At 36.8% G+C, this 25,214-nt stretch overlaps 2 protein-coding genes across 2 annotated transcripts; one reads left to right on the top strand and one right to left on the bottom strand.

The window, feature by feature from the left end:
- Window positions 1-1,771: 1,771 nt before the first annotated feature.
- LOC115980162 (disease resistance protein RPP2B-like) lies at window positions 1,772-6,071 on the bottom strand. The gene is made up of 6 exons (XM_031102442.1): window positions 5,121-6,071; window positions 4,704-4,970; window positions 3,807-4,631; window positions 3,398-3,680; window positions 1,956-1,975; window positions 1,772-1,900 (listed from the first exon to the last, which is right to left on the bottom strand). Exons 1-6 carry the CDS (start codon window positions 6,069-6,071, stop codon window positions 1,772-1,774), a joined length of 2,475 nt encoding a protein of 824 aa, XP_030958302.1.
- Window positions 6,072-18,245: 12,174 nt separating this feature from the next.
- Window positions 18,246-20,802, top strand: LOC115980161 (cation/calcium exchanger 5-like). The gene is made up of 2 exons (XM_031102441.1): window positions 18,246-18,327; window positions 20,072-20,802. The coding sequence occupies exon 2, from the start codon at window positions 20,083-20,085 to the stop codon at window positions 20,800-20,802; it is 720 nt and encodes a 239-aa protein (XP_030958301.1). The 5' UTR covers window positions 18,246-18,327; window positions 20,072-20,082.
- The last annotated feature ends 4,412 nt before the right edge of the window (window positions 20,803-25,214 follow it).

Here is a 25,214-nt window from a genome sequence, read left to right as displayed (position 1 = left end):
TCTGAGTATGCCTTGGTTGGCTTTTCAAACTAGTCAGTATTAGAAGTTTCCCTAAGATATGTTCATCAGCTTATTAATTACTGTGTTTATATTTACCATTTGTTTTTTTTTTTTTTTTAAATAAAAAAAATCCTTTGTTTTTCTTTATCCTCTGAAGTCTAAAACTATGGACAACGGCAGCCATTAGCATCAACCAATGGTCCAAAAGTTTCCCTTGTACCAAAGAATGTTTATTTGGAGTGTGTTTTGGCCCCCAACTTATTTATATTTTGCCTTTTTTGCCTCTGTTTTTATTTTTTGCAAATAATCTAACTTCTAGAGATTATTTTTTATTTTATTTTATTTTTTTATCATACATTTAAAATAGTAAAAGTTATCAAAAACTATATCATTTCATAAACACTATTCAAATATGCTGTTCCCAAATGCACTCCTAGAATAAATCTGATAATTTTCTTAAATTTCGTAGCAACCTTCTTTTATGTCTTACGATAATATAGTAAAGGAAATTAAAAAAATTTGACAAAATTTTAAAACACTTTGATAGGTACCCAAAAAGTTGTGATAAAGCCAACTGACAATAATACAGTAAAGGAAATTAAAACACTTTGACAAATTTCAAACACTTTGATAGGTACCCAAAAAGTTGTGATAAACCCAATTGCTAGAGGTATTCAAAATTATACATCAGATAATTAATTAATATATATATTTTTATAAATATAATTAATTAACATTTTTTCAAATGAGTAAGTAATCATTACTAATTAGTATTTGTGACCAAATAGTTGCTATATATATATTTTTTAGAGATAGTTTTAACTAATGACATCCGCTCCTGATCATTATTATTTATTATCAGACTAAGACACTAATTAATTTTGGTGTAGGCGGATATCGAACCCCAGATATCTTGTTTGACTATAATAGATTTTACCAGTTGAGCTAATTAAAAATCACACAAATATTTAAATGCTGACTAGGTTGTTTTTTCAAAAGATTCGTGCCCTCCCAATGAAATTTCCAAGTTAAGAGGTTTTTGACACTTTGCCCTCTAAAATAAAACAAGCTTGACCATTGTTATACATCTTACAAATCTCCACACACTTGTGAAGATGATTTTTTACACTATGTAACTCATTTCCGTTATAGGCACTATGTAACTCATTCATACTCATTTTCGTTTCATGTTTGGGTGTTAATTTGTGGTTAGCAACTCTTACAAATGGGAACAACACTGCTACTTGGTGAAAAAATACATTTTGGTGCAGCAATCACAAGCTGACACTTGAGCATGCTGTGGATTTGGAGGTGAAATAGGCGTGTCCCTAGAAATTTTTTTCTCTGATAGCACAAAAGGAAATCTGGACCTTACTAAGGCTCCAAATACTAATAGTCTACAAAATACAGAGGCCCGATCAGCCCAGCTTTAGCTGTTGCTAGGATCAATTCATTAACCAAAAAACTTACTATGTATAAGCCTACAGTGTTCCATTGTTTCATGTCTTCCGATAGTATTGAATCTTTCCAGTTCACCAGTTGGTTTTCCTGCTATTATTTCACTTACCTGCTTGTCCTTGGTCTGTAGTTGGTCAGGATTATCATACTAGTGAAACCTTGAGCTTTTGCTTGGTGAATAGCTTCCCTTGCTGCCAGCATTGTTGAGTGCTTTGGATTTGGGTCTTTACTGGAATGACACCCTTTAAACACTTCTTTTCCCTCCCTGTATCATGCTAAGTACGCTATTCCTCCTCGTTCCAGCTTTTTTCTGCTATGGCCTTCTGTCAGTAGAAGAATCTGCTGGTCTTGCTGGATTTTCTTGGGCAATGGTCATTTTGGATTGGTATTGAGTCACTGAGTGATTCCTGTCTTCCCTGTTGATGTAGGCTCTCTGTTGTACCTGTCAATCAAAATGTTACCAGCCATTAGTATTTCATGAGGGTTTGGTACCTTACCTTCAAATAGGGGTTAGTTTCTGCATTTCCATATTGTCCAGAGTCATAGCAAAGGTGCTGTCAAAGCTGGGGTTGAGGTTTTTATACTGCCTTCATGTTCTGCAGCCAATGTTCAAGCCAGTGATGGATATAACTAGGCTGCAAAATATCTGGACACTATTTCTGTTACTATGTTCCTTTTTTTTTTTGCCTGAAACTATGTTCCTTTTTTGTTAGCAAGATTTCACAGGCAAGGCATATTGCAACAAACCAAATGATGACTTTCTTTCATTAATTCTGCTTTTCCTTTGCATTAATGCCCTTCCATATTTTATTATGTGCCCATTTTAGTTTGGATTAGGATCAATTAGACTAGTTTGGATTAGGATTAGTTTTATTAATAGATTGTTAGATTAGATTTCTTTTGAATTTAAATGTAATCTTTATCTTATAAAGCCACTATTTATTTGGCTTGATGTTGAATAATAAAGCAGGTTTGGAGTTTGGACTCCCTTGAAGTAGTCCATAAGTTTTGGTTCCTTGAAGCAACCAATAAAAAATTGGGTACGCATCATATTCAGAGATTAGGAGAGAGATAGAGAAATGATAAAGACATCCGAATATGCAAATGAAACAATACAACTAAAGGAGACATACCTTACATTAAACACCACAAAAGAAATTGAACAAAAACGATGCAGAAAAGACATATTTCAAAAAATATCATAATAGGACCTTGATATATTTCCTCATTCAAATTTTTGACCAAGATATTCTAGTATCCCTGGTCGGACTGTCCAAATTCATTGAACACACTGAAGCCAATCCCACTGAGTATGTGGAGCACACCTCCTTTGGACACTGGCAACTGGCTTGAGCTCCACACAAACATATGCAGCTCCTTGCTACAAAAGCCCTCTTTCTCTTGCGATTGTTGTTGTTGCTAAGTTTTCGTGCTTTTAGTAATAGTTGACGAGAAGTACTCCAAGTTGGGTATAGAGTATGGCACAATAGTCTGCGTAGGATGAAACTTGGACCTCGGAGATGAGATAGTTTGAGCCGTTGGTGCACAATTCTCTTTGAAATTTGGCGGGCTCTAGATTGGACCTCTTCATAGTTGTCATGGAAGATACTAGAATTCTGAGGAGGAGGAGGAGGAAGAGAACACCTGCATTCTACATGGACTCCCATCCTTTTAACAAAAGGAGTAGATTTTCTGGGTGCAAAAGATGGGAAAAATATTTCACAAGACAGCTTAACTTGGTTTCGATAGCCTAGCTTCAAGTCTTGAAATTGCTTCTGCAATGAGCTTTGAGGTTTGCAAGACAGCTTAACTTGGTTTCGATAGCCTAGCTTCAAGTCTTGAAATTGCTTCTGCAATGAGCTTTGAGGTTTGCAAAAAAACCAAAGATGGTCAAAGCTATTTTTGAATAAGATTCCTCTTTTGAATGTTTGCCTACTACCATTGATGGAAATGTCAACACGATAACAATAATCACTATAATCATCCTCCATTCCAAAAGCAAGACATAGACCAAATGTGGGAAATTCTGGACCAATCCAGAATGATATGGACTTTCCGACACTTTGATGGTTGAACCAATTTGGAATGTCATGTCCGGGTAGTATAATTTCATATTCATCATCTCCTTGGGATATTCTTCTAGATAACTGTGGATCCATTGATATGTCGCTTCTGACACCTAAACATGGTATATTTGGTGGAAGTCCTAAAATTTCTCCAAACTGCATTGAATTAGCAAATTCAAGAAATTACAACTTAGCAAATCTAGTCATGTATTTGTGAAGGTAACAAAATTGGTTTCTTGATAACTTTAAGAGAGAGAGAGAGAGAGATGGAGAGAGAGAAACCTGAAGGAACAATTTGCTTGATGATTGTGAAGTCAGCGAGTGGCAGTTTGATATAAGTACTTTTATTATACTTTTTGGAAGCCTTGGAATTTCCTGAAGTTCATTGCACCTTTCAATGAAAAGCATACGCAATCTCTCAAATTTGCCAAAGAATTTTGGAAGGGTAACAACATTGCAATCGGTGATGTATAAACTTTCCAATGAGAAGGGGCAAAAAGAAGTCAATATAAAATCTATTTCCGAGCGAATTTTAAAGAAATTAAGAGATAGATAATTCAAGCTCGGAAAAACATATTTGGGAAAGTCTTCATAAGACTTGCATGGTGGTTGTATATCATTCTCGATGTCCTTTGGAAATATGACATCTCCATAAAGAGAGAGCCTTTCAATATGTTGTAATTTATAAATGCTACTTGGAAGATGTACCAAATGGTTTCCGAGGAGTAAGCTCTTAAGTCCAATGAGATTCCCAAATGATGAAGGAAATTCACAAATACCAGTTGGGTGTAGTGCTAACTTGCCTAAACATTTCATTTCTTGAGAAATATCTGGGAACTTCTTAAGGCTTGAGCAGCCAGTAAGAGTCAAAGATGAAAGAGATTTCATCATGAGACAACTTGGAAGAATTCGAAGTTTAGTGCAATTGTTGAGTTCCCATACTTCAAGCTTTTCAAGATGCCCAACAGAGTCATGAACCTCAACTAAATTCGTACAATACCTAAGATCCAATTCTTTTATGTTTGGGGCCTTTGATAAGTCAGGTAATTTCCTAATGTATTTACACCAACTGAAATTTACATATTTCAAGGTTTCGGACGAAAATATCTGTAGAAGAAAAAAAAAATTAGAATATAGTTTTAAAAAGTAATAATTTATAAATATTATTAATAACCATACCTGCTTGAATTTTTTCTGTAATCGGCTGCCCGACATGTTGAGTGCAACCAATTTCTTAGGACAAAAATTGGTTGGCAATGAAGAAAATGGATATCCAGGCCAATCAAGAAACCTTAATTCATTGGGAAGATATTCAAGGTGTCCAGAGCTATGTAGATTACGAATTATAAGTAATCTGAGATTTTTCATCTTAAGAAATTGCTCCTTCAATTGTACCTTCATTGGTTTAGGTGGGCACAACATTATGCCTTGAATTTTATCTGACCCCTAGTTGGACAAAGCAAAAAGTGAATCACATTACACAATAGAATTAAAAAAGAAAAAAAAAGAAATTACTAAACGGAAAAATATGGAGAAGAAACTGAATACATCTATCATGTGAAGAAAATGGAGAAAGTGAATCAAAACAGATAATACCTTATTTTCAATTAGTAGGTCAAGACCATCCTTATAAAACCATAGCCTGCTACGTTTTCTAGGCTTCCGTGGTGATTCTTGTCGAACAATTTCCCTACCCATTTGTTGTAGCAAGTCTTGCATCGACAATTTATTGTGTTGATCAATAGTCACAAGACACTTATCAATAAGTTTTGGAATACCAGATACTGGGTATAAATCACAGGTTTCCAGTATATCCACAACATAATCCATGTAATGTCCATTGAAGAAACATGCAATATCGAGGAAAATATCCCTTTCAGTTTCGTCTAATCCTTCATGACTTATTTTCAATATTTTTTGAATATCTTTATTAGGAAAATTTTCATACTCATATGATGAATTTTTCCATTTGGGTTTTTTTCTTCCATGCAAATCAGCACCCATTATTGTTAAAGCTAATGGAAGGCCTTCGGCATTACGTATTACTTGGTTTGCAAGTTCCAAATAATCTTCCTTGGGTTCGTTTCTCTTGAAAGCATATTGATTAAAGAGTTCAAAAGCTTCATGTTCATTTAATCCCTTTACCTCATAGGTTGAAAGACCATTTCCAAAAGTAGCTAGCAAGTGCTTATCTCTTGTTGTTATAATAATTCTACTTCCAGAAGCAAACCAATCACATCTTCCAAGCAATTTTTCTATCTGGTCTAATTCATCCACACCATCAAGAATTACAAGAACCCTTTTGCCACAAAGAGTTTCATTTATCATGTTGATTCCTCTAGATATGCTGCCCACCTTCAAATTCTTATTCCCTAAGATATCAAAAAGAAGTGTCTCTTGCAGTTGGATTATGCCTTCATTTGTCTCTGACTTCTCTCTAATGTTCTCTAGAAAGCTTCTTCCATCAAAGAGATAAAAAATCCTATTATAAATAGCTTTTGCGATTGTGGTTTTACCGACTCCACCAAGGCCATATATCCCTACCATGCGAACATCATTTGATTCTATATCTAAAAGTAATTCTATGGCCTTTGCTCGAGAATTTATTCCCACTGGATATTTAGCAACAAATAATGGCATACGATATAATTTTGAATTTGATACCTCTTCGACAATTCCTTGGATAAATTCGAATTCAGTACAACTGCCATTCATTGAAAATTAATAGCATGTAATGAGTTAGATTATAAAAAGGAAATAAGAGTATAAACTAAATTCAAGATGTTTAGTTTGTACATTACAACTAAAGTATCACTAATTAAAGTAAGGGACATGTAACTCATAAATTGAATAACTATAATTTTATTAGGATGTTTTTTGGGCACTTAGCAATTTAGTTGTCACACTCCAACCTAACGAGTGGACTAGGCACGTGAAAGCAGCCACACTTATAAAGTTGTCACTATACAAGCATTCAACGCCTTTTTATAGAGTAGTAACTATCCTCAAAGAACTATCACATCAAACTAAATTCAATTGCTCGAACAATCTCCAAAGTAACAACGAAAACAAAAATCCAAAATCTCAGGTGCATAAAATATTAAAATTTTACAAGAAATATAATAATTTAATAATCTTGACAAGATTATTAAATGTGTCGTGTTAGGGTTAATTTTTATTGTAAAATTTTTACAAGATTACAAGTTATGTTATGATTTAGCAACTTTGACAAGATTTCAAGAAACAACTTATGACTCTAGGAAGGGATAGGTTCCCTAACCTAGGGTTTAAATATTATAACATAGTAGTGGCAATTTGTGTTGGTGGATCATGTCAAAGTGGAGGTATTATATTACAAAATGAGTTAACCCTAACACGACACATTTAATAATCTTGTCAAAGTTGCTAAATAATAATATAACTTGTTTGTTAAATGAGTTGAGACCACACAATTTATGTAGCATGTTTAATAAATAATTCGTGTTGAGTTGACATAGACACAACCCATTTCAACCCACTTAAAGAATATGACTCAAACTAGGGGTGGCAATTCGTGTTCTCACGTCGAGTTCGTGTCGTGTTAACTCATGCGTATCTGACTATATGAGTCAACACTAATCTGACATGTTTATTAAACGAGTCAAGATTCCTCAACCCTAACATGACCTATTTATTTAACGGGTCAGTCGTGTCGGCCTGTTTATCTGATTTTATCAAAATAAAGAAAAAAATTTATGAAAAACAAACAAATAAATATTTTAAATATAAAATTCAGAACTAATGAGTAATCGCATCACAAATAATCATTGAAAACTAAAACATATCTCAATATTTCAAATAATCAATCACAATATGTCAAAGAAAAAAAACCATAACAACTAATAAGTTTATATACTTAGGACTTGAAGGGTATATTGGTAAAATTTCATTTAATTAAACAGGTCAGACGAGTCAAACGGGCTCCATAGATTGAACACTAACCCGACCCGTTTATCAAACGAGTCCGTCGTGTCAAGCCGAATATGACACAAACATATTAAGCCTCAACATATAAGCTACTAATTTCGTGTCGAGTTCGTGGGTCGTGTCCAATTTTGCCACCCCTAACTCAAACTGACTAACATATTTTATATTTGTAAGCATATAAACTATATTTTAGGCAAAAAGGTTAGGGGTTTTCGAATTTCAGTGATGAATTTATCAATATAAAAATTAAAATTATTTTAATTACTCAATTGTATATTTAAAATTTAAACTTATACTGGATAAAAATGAAATTTATTTTTATAGGTTAAATGGGTTTGTGTCAAAATGGAACTTGTCTTGACACGAATAATGAATCTAGTCATTTTAAGTTGACTGCGTGATGCAAGAGTATAGGGATGGGTAATAGATTGTGTGGCAACCATGTAAGCAACATGTGTCATTTTGTGTATGTCTCTAATCATCATTTTTTAAAAATTATTCATTCAAAATCATTCATGGGGTCTTGTCATTTTGTGTGTGCAACAAGTGTCTTTTGATTAAGAAAATTATTTGCAAGTTTGTGTTGCTTTGGAATTGAGTAATTCCTCCTCACAATCAAGAGTCGCATTGAGTGGCATATGTAAGTTACTTCTGCTCCCCCTATTGAGTAGCATCCTGAGACTATCATTTTTTTCGTTGGTTGAATCTTTGGTTTAACCAACACAACAAGTTATAACCTACATCATCATTGTGGGTCAAACAAGTCAACATAGAATTGACTCATTTATTAATTATGTAAAAAATGGATGATCTATTTTGATATGAACCCATTTACACTAAACACTAACCCATAAAAAAACTTGTTGGATTAGTGAGCCATGTCAAATATTCCCACCTCAATTACAAAGACCAGTGTCAAAATTACTAAGTCCTCTCCTACCAAAAAAAAGTCCTGTTGTCTTTTTCCTTTGGAACCGGGTATCATAATCTCCCCCAGTTATAAGATTTAGTCCTCTAAATTCATCTCAAAGTGAACCAAGCCACTAGGCTTCTGTTGCGCATGGACACTAATGCTACCATTTGTGATTGTCTATAAGATTTTCCTAGTATCGTAAAAGAACTACTAAATTACCAAAACTTCTTTGGATACATATAATTCCGGTCTAAGTAGTTCTTTTATATTCCTTCCATAATGAATGAAAATATCAGTGCCTATTCTGTCAAAATATCCCAAATAATGTGATAATTATCAATCACTATTCTCTAATTGCTCAAAAGTTAAAACTTAAAAGTGATCTCCAAAATTATAATGAAAAAAAAAAAAAAAAAAAAATTCATGATTTCAACGTTCATCATATAAATCACTAAACTCTGATAGCCATTTAACTCTATACCTCAATATTAAGTAATGCTTTCATTCTTTCACGAGTTCAAACTAGTTCACATGCATGTGCATGTTTTTCCTTCCTCAAAGTGCGTAAAAGGAAATTTTCAAGATGACCGTAGAGAATCAACTAAGCACTAACATTGTGTCCATGTCATAGAATACCTTGGTAATACCTCAATCATGTAATCTATCATTTGCGATTAGAATAAATAAGATAACCTAATAATAAGTTCTTTTATTTCTATCTTTAACCTATAACTAATTACCTTCTTAGAAAAATATGATGACAAAAACAAAAATTACTTTCATAATTTGTCAAAACTTAGGGGAAACAAAGAAGAAGAAGAAGCAAATTAATAATTAGGGCCGGGTAGTTGTTTAACAATAATCTAGTGGTCATTCCAAAACTATTAAAACTCTTAAAAGCAAAAAGTAATCAGTAGATACATACTTGTGCTTGTAATGCCAACCAGAAATATTGGCCACTTCATATAAAGCATTCCTCCACCTTTGTACCTTCTCAGCATCCTTAAATTTTTCTTCATGTTTAGCGAGTGCTTCCCCGAACTTTCCTTTTTGCTTACGAATTTCTGATGGATCAACATTGTAAAAAACTGGTCGCACCAACTGATCATTTTTCTTACACTCAAGAATCTTGACAAGTTCATCCAAGCACCGAGTAGAGAATGCATAGTTTTCAGAGAATACGATTATTGAAATCATTGAACCCTCAATAGTTTTGAAAAGTTCAGTAGAAATTTGTTCTTCCATTAGGAGATTATTATTGATGAAAGTGTGAATGCCCTGCTGACACAAAGCGTTATACAAGTGACTCGTGAAATCTAGACGAGTATCTTCACCTTTGAAACTTAAGAAGACATCAAAGTTCTTGGATTGGTGAGTGAAAGCGGAAGATGAGGCTCGTCTGCTGGTTACAAGCGCCATTGGGATCTCTATGAGTAGAAGGACGAGAAAAAAAATCTGAAAGGAGAAAGGAAGATGTGAAAGGGGTTGCCAATATATGACTGAGAAAAGTAACCGACAAATTAGGAAGGTGAATTCAAGCAAGTGGAGATTTTGAAGAAGGGCTTGCTTTTGGTGTGGCATTGACATACTCTTCGAAATTTCAAGTGCCACATATTGATGCTTTATAGTTTTTAAGACCCTTTATTAAAAACAATTCAACTTAACGAATGCTATTCCTTAACAAAAGCCCTTCTTTCTTTCTTTATTTTATTATTATTATTATTTTTTTTTTTTTGAGAATAAATGGTAGATCAAAGTAATAGCAATAGATTTAGATATCCATAATCCTACGAAGTTCAAAGAAAGGTTTTCACGTTTTTAACTTCTCTAGAAAAGTACCAATCTTTTTTTTTTTTGGGAGAAAAGAAAAATAACAATTTTTAATCTTTAGAGAGGTCCACACATTTTTAACTTTTCTTGAAAAGTAGCTATTATTATTTTTCTTTTAAAGAAAAGAAAAGAAAAGAAACTATATATTTTTAGTCTTCCAAGTTTCACCACTCCTTCAGTAATCAAAAGTTATTCTTTTTCCTACAAAATCCTCACTTTTCCATTTCCTTGAGATTCCTCACTCACTCAGATATATTTTTCCCTGAGGTTGCCCAAAATCAATTCTGCTATACACGCCACAACAAAGAGGAAAAAGGAAAAGGGAATGTGTGAAATGTTCATCGATTTATTGTACATTAATACGCCGGCTAGAAAGCAAATAATTAATTAAACATTGATCTTTTATTGTTGTGCATAAAGTTTTATGCTTTCTAACATTAACACGAATATAAGTCCACCTTTATGTTGAAAGATAAAAGCGTACAAGACGTGGCATCAGAGGAGACTTTGATTTGATGCAGTCTTGATTTTACATTGCTGTATCATTGAATTTTTTTGTGTGAAACCGAGAATAACTCTTTGAACTTTCTTATTTTTATTTTTTTGATGTAAAATATTCTTTAACTTTATTACAAGTTACAACCATACCGGTCCTTACGGTGTAACATTTCACATTACAAAATCTACTCCTCAGTCCTCACGCGTAAACTGGGCCCTTATGAAAAATTTGTCCTTATAGTGAATTCATTTTCCGAGAACAGTAAACAATACAGCTTCTCAGTACTTGGTCAATCGAACACTTTCCTTATATTATTTTTTATAAAAATTTGGTGCCTTTCGAATTCGAATTATTTTAAATCAATATGCCAAAAAAAAAAAATTACAATTAAACTTTGATTTTCTTTTTTTATTGTATAAAATTTTACAATAAATCTAAAGTTATAACATATTCGACAATTATTTAGATAACAAGTTATTAAAATATAATAAAGTAGTAGGCCAATTTTCCTACCAACTCAACAGTTATTTGTTGTGAAAATTTTTGCCTATGTAGTCGTAGTAGCAATTAATGGCATTACTCATGATTTTATGCTTCTTAACATGGACATAAATAATTCCATTACTGTCATATATGTTGAAAGATATAAGCTGGCGTCTGCGTGCTACGCATGTTTACCATAGTGTGGCGTTCTCAGTACTCTTTAGTAATAACCAAAGGAAAAAGGAACAAGAAAACTCTTTATCCTAGCAACAACTCTTTATCCTAGCAACATTACTATAATGAGAAAAAATGGCACCTTCATTTTCCAAACAAAATAGTTTTTCGACTCTCCACTTTTCTATTCTTTCAACCAAACACACATTAAGAAAAATTAAATATTTTCTTTCCCCATACTTTTCCATTCCCCAACCAAATAGACCTACGTTTCCATGCCTCTTTCATTTAGTCACCTTCTTTTTAGACTAATGTGTGAACCCATTTCCATGCATGCCCGAAAATTAATACTTTGTCTTTGACCAGTGGTTAGGGTCTCGTGTGGGGTTAGGCCATTTTTGTCCGACGAACTTGAGGATCCGTCAAAGGATATTTTGAATTCCATCATTTTTTTTTGAGGAATGAATTCCATCAATTTTTTTTTTTTATCTCATCAAAGGGTATAGATTTATGTGTCTATTTGCGTTAATATACTTATGTTTATGTGTTTATATAGTACCCTCAATATATATATGTGTGTATATATATATATATATATATATATATATGTTGTTGCGTGTTTATATTGATAAAAATATAAACACACTACATATTGATGGAATAAATGTTTGTATGTTTATGTTTCATAATATATGTTTACGTGCATATTTACGTATTTATCATTTCTTTGTGTGCAAACACGGATATTAACACACACACACACCAGTATATGAGTTGTACGTCTGAATGTGTTCTCCAAGCATTGATCGATATCTCTCGTCCGGAATGCGTGTCCCGTAATAACTATCCTCCTCGTCCTTACTATTTTCACCCTGCCTCCTTTTCTTCAACAAACCCAATTCTCTTTCACGCATAACCCCGTTACCGTGTTTCACATTCTGTTTGTGTAACTAGCAATAAACCACAATGCAGGCAAACATACATACATAAGTGCACACCCCACTAAACCAATAGTCCATACATACATAAAGTGCATAATTTGCACACTAAAATTGCAATCACAAGCAATGGTTCCAACTGTGACCAAATCCAAATTCTCTCCCAAGTAGGAGCTTTCTCTCACACATACCGTGTGATTCTTCCTCCACCTTTGTGTGGTCTTCTCCACCATCTGTGGGTGGGTTTCTCCATCACTGGGTGAGCCTTCTCTACCCATTCTCTTCGTGATCACTTTACTATTTTTCTGAAAATCCCTAAATCTAAATCCCAAAAATCTCAGCTACATATCAACCATCAACCATCCCATATCTCTCACAATTGTCACTCATTTTGTCTGCTGGTTTTAGTGCCTCAATCATTGGATTCAGCAGGAAGTGGGTCGGCATCTGATTAAATAAATCCCGGTCATTTTGGAGCTTTTCTCTCTCGCCGAATGAGCAAAGTTCTTCTGGAGAGTGGGTCTTCTTGGTCTGGGTGGGTTTTGATCTATTGTTGATCGATACTCGATGGCTTTTCTGCCTGAAGCAACTGTTGCAAGGATCATTTGTAGGGCAATTCACCGACATTTAAGGGTAATTCTGATTTGTATTTCTTTATTGCTTCTAGGCTCTGAATTTTGGGATTATCTCTTTGTTTGGTTCTGTTTGGATGTTTTGTTTGTTTCAATGGGCATTTTTACTCCTGGTTGGATTCGCTTTGTATAGACTAAGATATGAAAAATACAGAATGGCCACACCACTGAAAACAATGAATTCCCTTTGTTGGAATTGTCGGGGAATTGGGAACCCCTGGAAAGTCTATACGCTCCGCGATTATGTGCGGCGCTGGAATCCCAACTTAGTTTTCCTCTCGGAAACTAAATCAAAATGCAAACGTATGGAAAAAATAAAATTCAAACTTGGTTTTACAAATGGATTATGTGTATCGAGTAGGGGCCGAAGTGGAGGGCTTGCTCTTCTTTGGTCCAGTGACACAAAGCTGGAGATTAAGAGCTATTCTAACCATCACATTGACGCGATAATTACAGAGGTAGACACTGGTCTTGTTTGGAGATTCCCCGGGTTTTATGGATACTCGGAGACCCACCTTAGGGAAGAATCCTGGAAACTCCTCTACTATCTACATAGTCAATTTAATTTACCTTGGTTTTGTTGTGGTGATTTTAATGAAATCCTTTCAATGACTGAAAAAGCTGGTGGAGTTCAACGTTCCCAAAATCAAATGGATGGCTTTCGTAGAATTGTAAATCACTGTGGTTTTAAGGACCTAGGATTCTGTGGCCCAGATTATACTTGGTGCAACATGAAGGAAGGGAGTAATAGGATTTCGCTTCGCCTTGACAGAGCTTTTGCTACTAATGAATGGCTCGGGCATTTCAAGGACCCTAGTATTCACCATTTGGCTGATTCCACATCCGACCACTGCATTCTTGCCATCACTGACTCTCCTCCTCCATCCCGTAGAAGTAAACGTCATTTCCATTTCGAAGCTATGTGGGTCAAAAGGGAGGATTGTCATGATGTGATTGAGGCTGCATGGCACTCCGGTACTTTCTCTGCCACTCCTAAAGGGGTAGCTTCAAATCTCCAAAAATGTGCAAGTGCGTTGGCAAGCTGGAATCAGAATGTAGTAGGCAATATTCCAAAGAAAATAGCCGAGAAAAGGAAAGCTCTTAACTCCATTACAACTGTTGATTAGCAAGGCAGCAGAGGAGCTGAAATTAATCAGCTTTGAAAGGAAATAAATGACCTTCTGGACAGTGAGGAGACCATTTGGCGACAATGTAGCAAAGTCCATTGGTATAAGGAAGGTGACAGAAATACAAAATTTTTTCACGCTCGTGCTTCGGAGAGGAGGAAGAAGAATTCCATTTTGGGGCTTTGGAATGAGGATGGTGTTTGGTGTGAAAGTAAGGAAAGTATCACAGCCACTGCTATAGATTATTCTGAGAAAATCTACACTACATCTTCTCCCACCGGAATCAATGAAGTCACTAATGCAATCCCTAGGCGTATCACAGATGAAATGAACTCTAAGCTCACCAAAACCTTCACAAGTGAGGAAGTCTTGAAGGCACTCCAGCAACTCCACCCCACCAAAGCACTTGGGCCTGACGGTATGTCCGCGATCTTCTTTCATAATTACTGGGACATTATTGGACCTAGCATTATAAACATGGTTTTAAATGTGCTGAATTCAAATCTGCCCATGACTGAAATAAACAAAACCAACATCTCCCTCATACCAAAAACCAACCAGCCAGCCAGAATGACAGAATTCCGTCCCATTAGTCTCTGTAACACCACCTATAAAATCATTGCAAAGGTCCTTGCAAATAGGTTTAAAGACATTCTACCAAACATCATATCCGAAAACCAAAGTGCATTTACCCCTAATCGCTTGATCACGGATAATGTTCTTATTGCCTTCGAGTTCATGCATTATCTAAACCATAAAAAAGAAGGAAAAGAAAATTACATGTCTATTAAATTGGACATGAGCAAAGCTTTTGATAGGGTAGAATGGAGCTTTATTAAAGGTGTGATGGAGAAATTGGGTTTTGTGGAAAAATGGATTGATATTATTATGAATTGTGTCTCTTTTGTTTCTTATTCAGTGCTTATAAATGGGAAAGCTTGTGGGAACATTCCTCCCTCAAGGGGCATTAGACAGGGGGATCCTCTCTCCCCTTGCCTCTTCCTCCTTTGCGCCGAGGGCTTTTTAGCTCTTATTCATGAAGTTGCCATGAATCAGCAAATTAATGGATTTTCCATTTGTAGAGGCTGCCCTTTAATTACTCACCTTTTCTTCGCCGATGATAGCCTCTTGTTTTGTAAAGCAAAGGAGCAAGAATGTCATACACTTGTCAGTATCCTTAACAGATATGAAGAGGCTTCGGGGCAGAAAATTAACACTGACAAATCCTCAGTTTTCTTTAGCCCGACCACTCCACAAGAATTAAGGGATGGCATCCTAAACATCCTTGGCCCAATGCAAGATTCCAGACATAACAAGTATTTGGGGTTGCCTTCCATCATTGGGAAATCCAAAGCTCAGGTGTTTGCTGAAGTTAAAGACAAAGTGGCAAAAAAGCTTGCCGGTTGGAAGGGTAAACTCCTTTCAATTGGTGGGAGGGAGATCCTAATTAAAGCGGTGGCTCAAGCAGTGCCTACATACACTATGGGTTGCTTCCAACTTCCCAAGACTCTTTGCCAAGACTTGGAAAGTATGATGAGGAGCTTTTGGTGGGGGCAAAAGGACAAAGAGAACAAGATTGCGTGGGTTAGTTGGAGGAAGATGTGTCGATCTAAACTTCATAGAGGTATGGGCTTCAGAAACATTCAAGCCTTTAACCTTGCCATGCTAGCTAAGCAAGGTTGGAGAATTCTCACAAACCCCGACTCCCTAGTGGCTCGAGTTTTCAAAGCAAAATACTTTCCTTTTGATGATGTCCTCAATTCCAAAAAAGGGAGTAACCCCTCATATGCTTGGCGAAGCATCCACAATAGTCTTGAGGTTATTAAAAGGGGCACAAGATGGAGGGTAGGCAATGGCCGACGAATCCATATTTGGGATGATAGATGGTTGCCAACACCATCAACCCACAAGGTGATCTCCTCCCAAGCTGGCTATGGAGACTTTCCTTGGGTGTCTTCCCTCATAGACATTGACACTAGATGGTGGAAGATTGATGTAATTAATGCTACTTTTCTGCCCCATGAAGCCAGCACCATCCTTAAAATCCCACTAAACTATAATTTGCCCGAAGATTGTCTTATCTGGATAGGCAACAAAAGGGGTGAGTTTACAGTTAAAAATGCATATCATATAGCTTCAGGTATTGTGGATTCAATGGAGGAAGGTGAAAGCACCTCAAGTAGCTCATGGACCCTTTTATGGAAGTGGATTTGGCAGCAAAAAGTCCCTTCGAAGATCAAAATTTTTGCTTGGAGGACTTGTATCAACGATCTTCCAACTATGAAAAATCTAAACAACAGAGGTGTTCATTGCTCTAGCTTCTGCCCTCTATGTGACAAAGCCATTGAGACCACAGCCCATGCACTTCTTCATTACGATCATGCAAAAATGACTTGGGCATTTTGGTATAATTGTCCTGTGGACCTCTCTTCCTCTTATTGTGACTTGGTGGATATTGCCTTAGATTTTATTGCAAAAGGCTCCCCGAATGATTTAGAGCTCTTCTTTGCCATTGCCTGGTCTATTTGGTGGAATCGCAATCAAGCAATCATGAGGACTCGGGTTCCCCTCCAATTCATGCTTGGGAAATGGCAGGTGGAGTCTTGGCCGAATTCAAGGCAGCTTGCTCCTGTCCGAGATTATCTCAGTCCATTCCCCAGTCCAAGTGGAAAGCTCCACCTACGGGCTTCATTAAAATTAACACTGATGCAGCAGCTTTTGAAGATGGGAGGAAATCGTGCATTGGTGTAGTCATTCGCGATAATATGGGTGAAGTTCTAGCAGCATCAAACAAGGTTCTACCCGCGACATACTCGGCTGAGATCTCAGAAGCTCTGGCCATGCAAGATGGTGTGCTTCTTGCAGCGGAAATGGAAGTCTCCCACGCTATTTTTGAGTCCGACGCCTTATCCATTATTCTAGCAATTAACGATGGAATCCATGGTGGTGAGCTTGGGCACATAATCAGAAACATCAAAGAAGTGGCTGCTTTGTTTTCCTAGTGTTCTTTTAAACATCTGAAAAGGGAAGGCTACAGAGTTGCCCATGAGCTACATGAGCTTGCAAAGGTAGCTGGGAATTCTGGTGTTTCACAGGTTTGGAAAATGTCTTTTCCAAGTTTTCTTAAGCATCTTCTTATTGAGGATCTCTATTTGTAAAGCTCAAGTTTTTTCTCTCTTTTGTAATTCATTTTCAGTTGAATGAAATTCTCTTATTTTCCATCAAAAAAAAAAATATATATATATATATCTATATATATATATATATATATATTACAATCACAAGCATCAATCAAACAGGTCATTGCGATTTCAAAGTAAAAAAATAATAGTAATAAAATTAAAGTTAAGAACAAAAAAGCCTACCTTGGCTACCTGTGCTCTCATCCTGACTGCTATTCCCATAATAATCAAAATCATCATCCTGTTGTGGAAGTTGAAAGTTCACCAAAGACTACAGCACAACCCAACACCCAAATTCAAAAAAAAAAAAAAAAAAAAAAAAAAAACCACAACAAAAAACAAAAACTTTAAGCTTAATATTACCAAACCCAAGATTCCAAAAACAGTGAAACATCAAGAAACCCCCAAAATTCTCCACTGAACAACACCAAATTAAATCTCAAACTTCAAAAGGAGGCAGTAATATCCGTGTTTGCACACAAAGAAATGATATTTACACAGATATCAAGACCACTTCTCCATTGTAACTACCAAACTAACTAACCAACTGAATCTCTTTCCCACTATTGGTGCTGTTACTCTTTTGCCTTAGGCAATGGCGCCCCTGATGTCTTCGCATCGGTTGCCGCGGTCCGAGGAGGCCAGTACCGAACTGGGTTCGGAGCAATACTCTCTGCGGGGACCTTTGTCTCTGCTTTTGTTGTTGGTTTCGTGGCAATCTACGCCGCACCCTTTTCGTTGAACCCTGTGACTTTTGTGAGGGACGTGTTGTTTTACTTGGTGGCGGCATTGTTCTTGTTCTATGTGTATCTTAGTGCCGAGATTTTTCTGTGGCAGGCTGTTGGGTTTGTTGGGTTTTATGTGTTTTTTGTTGGGATTGTGTTTTGGATGGATTTTGGATTGGGTGGAGGGAGGAGGAAGATCGGGGCTGAGGTGGGTTTGGTTGGGGAAGGTGAGGTGGAGAAGGGTTTGGTTGAACAAGACTGCGAGATCGGAGAGGTTTCGAGGAATTTGGAGGAAGTGAAGCCAAGGTTCGGGTTCTGTCGAGCTCTTGGAATGGTACGTTTGAGATGAGACTTTGTGTTTTTGTTGGAATGCTTTTAAAGTTTATGTTTGTTTTTGGTGTACTATGTGTGTACTAGTGTGTATTTGCCATGAGAATGAGCTTAATTTAGTAATCATGTGTCAATTGGAAAGTGGTTTTGGGGAATTAGATCGGATTTTATATTCTATATAGCTACATCATGACAAAGTTGATGCCAATTGTGTTTTATATTATTCATGTTATAGGCATTTCTTGTATCCATAAGAAAGGACTTGAACTTGAATTGGATTTTTGTTTTTTTTTTTTTTGGTTGTTAATCTTATAATTTGTTTACTTACGCCGCTGTTTAGCACAATGCTTCCATCGTTCCATTAGGAAACCTCTTCAGGGTAGTCGTTTCATTTTCCTCCTCTTTTTAGTAGCTTGAGTGCAATAAGCAATTTATTGCTGTGTATGTAATGTTGCAATGCTATTAAAATAGAGAAAAAACTGTTTAACAGCTTGTTTACTTGAAATACAAATGATCGAAAATGATCTGAATCTTTTAGTTTCTCACTCACAACTATTACACGTGTGTATACATACATATATAATTTCATTTGCATAAATACCAAATGACAATGATATATGTATTGGGGTTGATTATCCAAACCAAATTCTACACCATTATATCAGAACATATAGGTGAGCATTTGTAATTCTCCTAAGCCAAAGGTTGAATCATATTGTAGAATTTTGGGTTTTCTATATATAAGGGTCATAGGAAAAATGCAGTGTTGGTTTACTTATGGATTGACATAACATATGGTTGGGGTATCTGTTGTGCAATATAAATTGTAAAAACTAGTTCTATAGATGAGGTAAAGAAGAATCAGAGTTTTATAGCTACGATTTTTTGCTTGATCTTGGAGGATTAGACAGGTTCCGAGGAAAGAATACAGCTTGTAAGTAGTTTTTGAGAAAGGTGTATGCAGATGTCCTAGACATACCAAGCTTGACCGGGTAGATGGAAGGGATGTTAATACCTAAAATTATTGATACTAGGAATATTACACGTGGGTTGCTGTCTCGTAAACTGGAGCATGGAGCAATATTAATCTGCATTGATGTTGATCCAGTGGAAACTGTTGATGGCTATTGTATTTTTTGAGTACTGTTTGTTGGAAGTGTAGAATGACATTCTGTTAAATGTTGATAATGATCAATTAAGCTAAATGCATTAATGGCTCTTGGAGTTTTTTGTAATGTGTATGTCAATAATGATCAACAAAGCTAAATGCCTATTTGAGAGAGCTAATAGAGTAAGGTGTGCTAGTTGAATAAAATTGAAGAAATGGTTTCTGTGTAGTGTGTGCTTGTTCAACATATTGGTCTAGAAATGTTATTGGGGTCTTATGATCGGTAACCTAGCTTACCTTTTCTTTGGTACTAAATTTAGTTGCATGCCTGCTTTTGATATATAGACTAGATCAATGAGATGAAGGTCAACAAAGAAACGCCGACAATCTACCGAAAATTCCACCCTAAAATACCTGAATGAAAGAAGCAAAAAATTGATAAAAGAAAATGCTAGAAATTTGGAACTAGAAAAGTAGAACTGTGGGCATTATTTTTACTTCTCTTCAATTCTCCTTGAACTGGGAGATACCATGAAAGTGTATGTTCAATTTCAAATTGTTTTATTTTACAGGAATCAATTGGAAGTAGATTTCTTCAATTTGTGTTTACTTTATTTTTTTATTTAAATTGTATATGCAGATCTCAAAAGCATGGGAACTTCTGTCATGTTTCTATTAAAGCTCACTATTCCTCAAACCACACCTTCAGAATGGAGCAGGTTCTATGCATCAGCCAATATTGTTCTCTGCCCCCTAGCTCTTTTATATGCTTGCAATTCATTCATGCCATTTGATCATCCAATTGTTTTTCTCCCTCCCCAAACCCATTTCCCTCTCTGGTTTATATTACTATTTGCTAGCTCCTCGCTTGCAGTGCTTCACTTCATAATAGAAAAAGAGCCCCCAAAAACTGAGCAGATACCTATGCCGCTCATAGCATTTGTCATGAGTGTGTTCTGGATATCCACTATTGCTGGGGAATTGCTGAACTGCCTTGAAGCACTTGGATCACTTCTTGAATTGCCGCCAGCATTTCTTGGGCTCACAGTACTTGCATGGGGAAATTCAGTGGGGGATCTAGTTGCCGATGTGGCAGTTGCCAAAGCTGGTCAGCCTGCAATGGCCATGGCTGGCTGCTTTGCTGGGCCAATGTTTAACATGCTTGTTGGGCTTGGAACAGCTTTGGTGATACAAACTGCCGATGTTTATCCAAATGCTTATGAGCTCCATTTTCATTTGGGAATTGTGACTGCATTTGTCTTCCTGTTACTGAGCTTCATGGGGTCTCTACTGGTGATTATTTGGTGCAGATTCCGGGTGCCTGTACCTTCATGCTCATCTGAACATGCCTTGGTTGGCTTTTCAAACTAGTCAGCATTAGAAGTTTCCCTAGGATATGTTCATCAGCTTATTAATTACTGTGTTTATATTTACCATTTTTTTTTAATAAAAAAATCCTTTGTTTTTCTTTATCGTCTAAACTATGGACAACGGCAGCCATTAGCATCAACCAATGGTCCAAAAGTTTTCCTTGTACCAAAGAATGTTTATTTGGAGTGTGTTTTGGCCCCCAACTTATTTGTTTTTTGCCTTTTTTGCCTCTGTTTTTATTTTTTAATTTTTGCAAATAATCTAACTTCTAGATATTATTTTGAAATAAATTAGCTTTTAGCTTTTAGCTTTTAGCTTTTTTATTTTTATATTTTTTTTATATCACACATTTAATATAATAAAAGTTATCAAAAACTATATCATTTTATAAACACTACACAAATATGCTGTTTCCAAATGCACTTCTAAAATAAACTTGATAATTTTCTTAAATTTCGTAGCAATTTCTTTTATGTCTTACAATAATATAGTAAAGGAAATTTAAAAAACTTTGACAAATTTCAAACACTTTGATAGGGACCCAAAAAGTTGTGATAAACCCAATTGCTATAGGTATTCAAAATTATATGCCAGATAATTAATTAATATATATTTTATATAAATAATAATTATAAATATTGTAAGGACACGATTTGGGACGACCCATAGTAGTGTTGGGTTCGCACATAAAAAGGCCCCAACAATATCATTTATAGAGCGTGGGTTTGAAAGGCTAGGTCTAGATCACCAGACAGTGGGTTTTTCGTGGTGTTCATACATAGTTAAATCACATTCGCCCTAGAAGTCTTTTTCCAGGAGGCGGGCTGGGAGGCTCTGGTTTCTGGCCATTTTTCCCAGCCCCTGCTCTGGATTGCTTACTTTTCCTTTTATACTAGCATGTGTTCCTTATCCTTCGTCCACGTGTAGGATCGATTTTTTCCAAGACTGATACTTGTCCCATCAGCCTATATCCAGAGTGGTTGGGGGTGGTTGTAAAAGCTGGAGAGTATGGCTCTGTCAGGTGCAGAGTATTGAATGGCAGTAAGGGCAGCTTTCCCTGGTCGTTTTACTTTCCAGCGTATCCTTCTCTATCGACCTAGATATTTTAGATTTTTTCCAAATTGTTCCTATACCGTTTTTGCCCTTCCTTCCGGTGAGACTTCAGACATGCCGAGGACTGAATCGTCCTCGGCTGTGTCCCAAGACTATTTTGTACTTGTATTACCGATCCTGGGCCATAACCTTCCTCGGCTCGGGCCTTGGGCCCCAATGAATAAAAGGGCCAGGGCCACAAATTATTGGGCCCCACAATAGCCCCTCAAAATCCTGCTGTCCGACCTCTTGGTTGGAGAGGAGGGTTTTGATAATGCCAAGCCTTTATTACGGCTCGTTTAATTTGGTCCTTCATTAATGTTGGTGTCTCCTTATCTACCTAGGAAACATACCGGGCTACGAGACATTCCTTTAAATTCCTTCACAATGCGTTCCTGCTGTTTGCTTATCCAAAATATGCCTTTAATGATTTCCCTTTACGAGACCATTTAAACTCGACGGTTATTGATGGTGTGGGGAAGTGGAACGGGTATATTCTCGTTTACAGATTTTCTTGGAAATCTGGACAGATTAAATACCTTCCGCTTTGCCCTTCATATAAGAAGAAAAGCAAGAGGTTATTTCTCTTGTACAGAGACCCTTTTAATCCTTTTGAAATCTGAAACACTTAGCCGCCTCCAGAGTTTACTTTATCCGCTAGTTTCACCTTAAATTGTGTTACGTTCGAGATAGGAGTAAGTAATGAAGAAACCCCACCCTTCCCAGAAATACCATGTTCCTATGAAGCTCAAAATGGCTCGGTCAGGGCAGGGATGGCAGAGACTCAAGATCCCTCTTACCCTCCTTTCAGCCAAAATCCGAAGCAGGAGCTCGTCGCGTCAAACTTTTGGCACGACTGAGCTGGGGTCACCTATTATCAATACCAGCCGCTCTCTTATGAGCATAGTAACATGGCACCAGCGTATTAGAAGTCAGGACTGACGCAGGGACAAAGTATCCCTGCTTCTTCCTCTCTTCCTTCACTGGTGCCTCCTTTTGCCTCTCTTTCTTCTTCTTTCCACCACTAGATCCATCCTGGTGCTTTTCCTTCTTCCTCTTCTTCTCCTCTCCCATCAAGGAAGATCCTCCTCTCAATATGGATGCTAATGGAGCAGAGTTTGGAAAGACTTGGGAGCAGAGCTTAAAAAGATTTCTGGCTGTTCGTTTGTGTTTTTTTTATTTTATTGTTTTAGTAACTCGTTTTCTATATTGGCTTGTTCAAGCCCTTCTTTGTACACTGTAATACCCCTTTATATTAATAAAAATTATCATTCCTTTATTTCATATGTTCTATCTCTTCTTTTTTGGAATGGATATGTCGTAAATAGACGCGCTGCTTTGCGATTTCTCTTTTATTTCTATTCTTTGAACGATGTTTAGGGCCAAAATCCCAGTTAATAAAAAGGTCTTGCTCTGTGCTTATTGAAACAATCCGACTTAATAATACTAAATCGAACAAATGATACTTAGGGCTGAAATCCTTACTAAGAAGAAAGGAAAAAGATATTATGATGAACTTATTAGGGCTGTCTGGCACAATACCGCCGACCTGAGAACACAATACTTAAGGCCAAAATCCCTTACCAAGAAAAAAAGACGCTATCATGAACTTACGAGTGTTGTTCAGCACAATAATACCAACTTGAACAAACGACACTTAGGGTCAAAACCCTTGCTAAGGAAAAGATATTATTATGAACTTAATAGAGTTGTTTGGCACAATAATGCCGACCTGAGAAAACAACACTTACCCCAAAATAGCTGAGATGATAGCTGAATGCTCGGTGCGGTGTAGGAGGTAATCATCCGAAGACATATAACCCAAAAATGAACAACCCCTACAGGTTGCTGAGTAATAAGGTGTTTCACCATCTTCCTAATATCTTTCATAGCGTTAACCTCTTCTGGTATTTGATCCAAGGATTGAGCAACTTAGAATTTTTATTAAGTAGCCGACCTTTCCATAGGTTTGAATCCGAGGACCATGCAATACCTTGGTTCTATCCAAAATTTGATTTCTATAAGTAGTTGGTTTCCCCATACGCTTGAGTCCGAGAACTATGCAATACCTTGGTTCTATCCAAAATTTGATTTCTATAAGTAGTTGGTTTCCCCATAGGTTTGAGTCCAAGGACCATGCAATACCTTGGTTCTGTCCAAAACTTGATTTTGATAAGTAGTTGGTTTCCCCATATGTTTGAGTCCGAGGACCATGCAATACCTTGGTTCTGTCCAAAACTTGATTTTGATAAGTAGTTGGTTTCCCCATAGGTTTGAGTCCGAGGACCATGCAATACCTTGGTTCTGTCCAAAACTTGATTTTGATAAGTAGTTGGTTTCCCCATAGGTTTGAGTCCGAGGACCATGTAATACCTTGGTTCTGTCCAAAACTTGATATTTATAAGTAGTTGGTTTCCCCATAGGTTTGAGTCCGAGGACCATGCAATACCTTGGTTCTGTCCAAAACTTGATTTTGATAAGTAGTTGGGGGAGTTATCCCCTCGGCTATGGCGTGGGACCTTGGTTTAAGGGGATTAGCTCCTTGGCTAAGTCCCTAGAACCATCCGTGCTGCTGATGCTACGAAGCGCAGCCCCTAGCGAAGAAACGTAGCCCCTAGTGGGACTTTACTCTAAAACACTATATCTGGCTACTGAAAATGATGTGAAGGATGGTATCAGCCCACCACCAGTGCCAAGGCACAAGCCTCCCCACAGACGGCGCCAATTGTAAGGACATGATTTGGGACGACCCATAGTAGTGTTGGGTTCGCACATAAAAAGGCCCAAATAATATCATTTATAGAACGTGGGTTTGAAAGGCTAGGCCTAGATCACCAAACAGTGGTTTTTTCGTGGTGTTCATACATAGTTAAATCGCGTTCGCCCTAGGAGTCTTTCTCCAGGAGGCGGGCTGGGAGGCTCTGGTTTTTGGCCATTTTTCCCAGCCCTTGCTCTGGATTGCTTACTTTTCCTTTTATACTAGCATGTGTTCCTTATCCTTCGTCCACGTGTAGGATCGATTTTTTCCAAGACTGATACTTGTCCCATCAGCCCATATCCAGAGTGGTTGGGGGTGGTTATAAAAGCTGGAGAGTATGGCTCTGTCAGGTGCAGAGTATTGAATGGCAGTAAGGGCAGCTTTCCCTGGTCGTTTTACTTTCCAGCGTATCCTTCTCTATCGACCTAGATATTTTAGATTTTTTCCAAATTGTTCCTATACTGTTTTTGCCCTTCCTTCTGGTGAGACTTCGGACATGCTGAGGACTGAATCGTGTTTTCGGCTGTGTCCCAAGACTATTTTGTACTTGTAATACCGATCC

The sequence above is a fragment of the Quercus lobata genome, chromosome 3 (genome assembly GCF_001633185.2).
Source record: "Quercus lobata isolate SW786 chromosome 3, ValleyOak3.0 Primary Assembly, whole genome shotgun sequence".
Lineage (NCBI taxonomy): Eukaryota > Viridiplantae > Streptophyta > Magnoliopsida > Fagales > Fagaceae > Quercus > Quercus lobata.
The sequence above is the reverse complement of the archived record's forward strand: the minus strand, read 5'-3'. Positions and strand labels throughout refer to the sequence as shown.

Bases quoted from the DNA above. Each gene is read 5' to 3' on its own strand.
- LOC115980162 (XM_031102442.1), bottom strand. From the start codon at position 6,071: ATGGTAGGGATATATGGCCTTGGTGGAGTCGGTAAAACCACAATCGCA. The intron at 4,971-5,120 runs GTATTATCTGTT...TTGTCCAACTAG, and splicing joins ACCTACTAATTGAAAATAAG to GGGTCAGATAAAATTCAAGG. The intron at 1,976-3,397 runs GTAGTAGGCAAA...ATGGAAATGCAG, and splicing joins TGTTGACATTTCCATCAATG to AAACTAACCCCTATTTGAAG.
- LOC115980161 (XM_031102441.1), top strand. From the start codon at position 20,083: ATGGGAACTTCTGTCATGTTTCTATTAAAGCTCACTATTCCTCAAACC.